The sequence below is a fragment of the Aegilops tauschii genome, chromosome 2, assembly GCF_002575655.3.
Source record: "Aegilops tauschii subsp. strangulata cultivar AL8/78 chromosome 2, Aet v6.0, whole genome shotgun sequence".
Classification (NCBI taxonomy): domain Eukaryota; kingdom Viridiplantae; phylum Streptophyta; class Magnoliopsida; order Poales; family Poaceae; genus Aegilops; species Aegilops tauschii.
Genome location: NC_053036.3, coordinates 6,116,581 through 6,120,018, shown reverse-complemented (window position 1 = coordinate 6,120,018; position 3,438 = coordinate 6,116,581). Strand labels below are relative to the sequence as shown.

The 3,438-nt window shown below is 48.7% G+C and overlaps 1 protein-coding gene across 1 annotated transcript; it reads left to right on the top strand.

Annotated features, from left to right (window-relative positions):
* The first annotated feature begins 362 nt into the window (after positions 1–362).
* On the top strand, positions 363–3,170 carry LOC109760363 (protein NRT1/ PTR FAMILY 8.5). The gene is made up of 6 exons (XM_020319194.4): positions 363–458; positions 548–633; positions 1,023–1,128; positions 1,224–1,441; positions 1,601–2,130; positions 2,262–3,170. The coding sequence occupies exons 2-6, from the start codon at positions 568–570 to the stop codon at positions 3,043–3,045; spliced, it is 1,704 nt and encodes a 567-aa protein (XP_020174783.1). The 5' UTR covers positions 363–458; positions 548–567; the 3' UTR covers positions 3,046–3,170.
* Positions 3,171–3,438: the final 268 nt, after the last annotated feature.

The window sequence follows — 3,438 nt, the reverse complement described above, 5'->3', positions numbered from 1 at the left end:
TACGCGTTTAGTTGAAGGAGACGTTTCCGTCAACTACGAGGCACCTACAGTGACTTCGTAAAATCTCAAGATGATATGCCGGCTCTGTCTCTCGGAGGTGCTCATAGGAATAGGGTGTGCATGTATGCGTTCATAGGGTGAGTGCATGCACGTATATATGAACGTTTGTGTCTGTATTGTGTTTAAAAAATAGAAAGATGAGTACTCTTGCCATTTTTTCATATATAAAAATATGCTGCTGAAAATCATCGCGGGCCCCATGTATTGGTGGCGACAGATTTGTAGATTCCGGCTACACCAAAAACGATGTCCATCAAAGAAAGTTGAAAGAAAGAGACACCCCATCTGCTTCTATCGTCGATTGATTCTTCAGTGCCCCTCCTCCACAACCACAGTTTATTATTCACCAGCCTCTCCCTCTCCATCTTCATAGTTTCTCTGTTGCATATTTTCTTCCTGTAAGCTCGGAATCAGCATCTCTTCTCAGCAGCTATGTAGAGACTAGGAGCGTTCTTCGTTGCTCATCTTCCTCCACTTGCGGTTGCAGGTGAACAAAAGTGGTCAGCCATGGAAGCAGCAGGAGATGAGGAGACGCCCTTGCTCCATCATCACCCTCCTTCTGGCCTCTATCAGGTAAGTACTCCCTCCGTTTTATTTACTCCGCATATTAGGTTTGTCTAAAGTCAAACTTTATATATATACTTTCAAGTTTCAACAGGTTTGTAGAAAAAATGTATTGACATATACACCACCAAATCAATACCATTGGATTCATCATTGCATATATTTTCACATTATAGAAATTGGCTACTGTAAATGTTCAAATTGTTTTCTATAAACTAGGTTTGACTTCAGTCAAAACTAATATGCGGAGTAAATAAAAACGGAGGGAGTACATTGAAAATCATATTTACTAGTTGTTCACTAGCGAGTCTGCAAAAATAGGTATAGTTCAGTTTTGTACCGCGATGTCACAAATTATAAGTAGAAAAACATAGCAAAGGCTTTGTCGTATCATGCAGAATGGGGATTCAAGGTTAAATACTTGTGATGCAACGGTCGATGTGAACGGACAACCTGCTGCTAAGGCAAGCACAGGGAACTGGAGAGCCTGCTTCTTCATTTTAGGTAAAACAGCAGCAGCGGTTCACCGACTCAATAAATGCGGAAGAAAAATTATGCTCAGCAATAACTCTCATCGTTTGACTTGCCTTACATTTTAGGTATCGAATTCAGCGAATGCTTGGCCTTCTTCGCGATCTCTAAGAACTTGGTCACCTACCTCACCAGCGTGCTCCACGAAAGCAACGTCGACGCGGCGAGGAACGTGTCCACTTGGATCGGCACAACATTCTTCACGCCACTTGTTGGAGCTTTCTTGGCAGACACGTATTGGGGAAGATACAAGACAATAGTAATTTTTCTCTCGATTTACACCATCGTAAGTGGAACATATGTTGCTGATGAACATAATACATTATGTGTGTGTTGTGCGTGGATGGGCGCATCGACTGATGCAGAGTCGGGGACACCACTTGCCTTTTGTGAAAGAAAATGCGCGGCCACCATTCTAGAATAACTTCCATAATTTTTTTTCTAGGGGATGCTTGTGCTGACGGTTTCGGCAATGCTCCCGTCGTTGATGCAATCCTCCAACCACGGTGGGATCCACCGTGTCGCCGTCTACACAGGACTCTATCTTACTGCCCTTGGCAACGGTGGGATCAAGCCCTGCACTTCCGCCTTCGGCGCGGACCAGTTTGACATGGCTGACCCAGTAGAGCGTGTGAAGAAGGGATCCTTCTTCAACTGTTACTTCTTCGCGATCAACGTCGGCTCCCTTCTATCAACCACTGTGATTGTCTGGGTGCAGGACAATGTTGGTTGGGGGATCGGATTCGCCGTGCCGATGATCCTCATGAGCCTTGGTTTCGCAGTGTTTGTAACCGGTAGGAGGGTGTACAGGTACAAGACACTAGGAGAGAGCCCCATGACAAGAGTGTCCCGGGTTATTGTTGCAGCTGCAAGGAATTGCCATATGGAGTTGCCTGATGATTGCTCAGCCTTGCATCACCTACCTTCACCGCCAATAGAGGCTACCTTGAAGGTTCACCATACCACTCAGTTCAGGTTGGTAGTTTTTATTTTATTTTTGCGGATATGTTCAGGTTGGTAGTAGAAATGTAGAATATCTCCAAGATCAAACATACTCATGTTGCTGTATGACTTTTATATCTAAAAATATTACATTTACTGCCCAGATTTTTGGACAAGGCTGCCATTCTGCCAACCCCGACGCCGGGGAAGAAGGCCGTGGAGGCGGGTCCGTGGAGACTATGCACGATGCCTCAGGTGGAGGAGGTGAAGATGCTGCTGCGGTTGTGCCCCGCGTGGGTGTCCATGGTGGTCTTCTTCATGATCACAGCACAGATGTCGTCGACGCTCATCGAGCAAGGCATGGCTATGGACAACCACGTCGGCCCATTCACCGTGCCACCAGCCTCCCTTGCCGGCTTCGACGTGGTTGCAATGCTCGTGCTGATCCCCATCTACGACGCTGTGCTGGTGCCCTTCGCCCGGCGCGCCACCGGCCTCGACCGGGGACTCTCCCATCCGCAGCGCCTCGGTGTCGGTCTCGCGCTGTCCATGCTCGCCATGGCCTACTCGGCGCTACTTGAGAGGAACCGGCTCGCGGTGGCCGCCACCGGAGCAACAGTGAGCATCATGTGGCAGGCACCGGCGTACACAATACTGGGCGCCGGGGAGGTGTTCGCCGCCATTGGCGTGATCGAGCTCTTCTACGACCAAGCGCCGGACGGAATGAGGAGCATGTGCACCGCACTCGCGCAGCTCGCTGTCGCGGCGGGGAACTACCTTAACTCGGCCGTGCTGGGCTCCGTCGCGTCCGCCACGGGATGGATCCCGGAGGACCTCGACGACGGCCACCTGGACTACTTCTTCTGGCTGATGGCGGTGCTCGGCGCACTAAACCTGCTGCAGTTCTTGCTCTGCTCTATTCCGGCCATGAGGCACACCCGCAGGTAGCCTGGCTTCGTCGTGTTCCGTGTTCATTTTTCTATTGAAAAATAGGATTACCCCCGGACTCTGCATCATTTCAACGCAAACAAGCATAGTCCATGTTCATTTGAAGAAATTATATCATTTACAAATATTAGTATGCACAGCGGTAATCATGAAGTGACCGAATGACGTTAGTACAAGAATGCACTTTACAGTCTTCGATCGAAGCCACTTAATTGTGCATCTCCAACGGCATTCATCAACCGGCGGCCCTCAAATGTCTATGAACCACGTTCGGACATGTCAGCCGACAACCGGCAGGATGCCGGCGCTCCAACGCTATACATCAAATATCCGCCTCTCGTCTCTTTGTTCTCTAAATCATTTTCTCCGAATATTGGAAATAATCTGAAACTA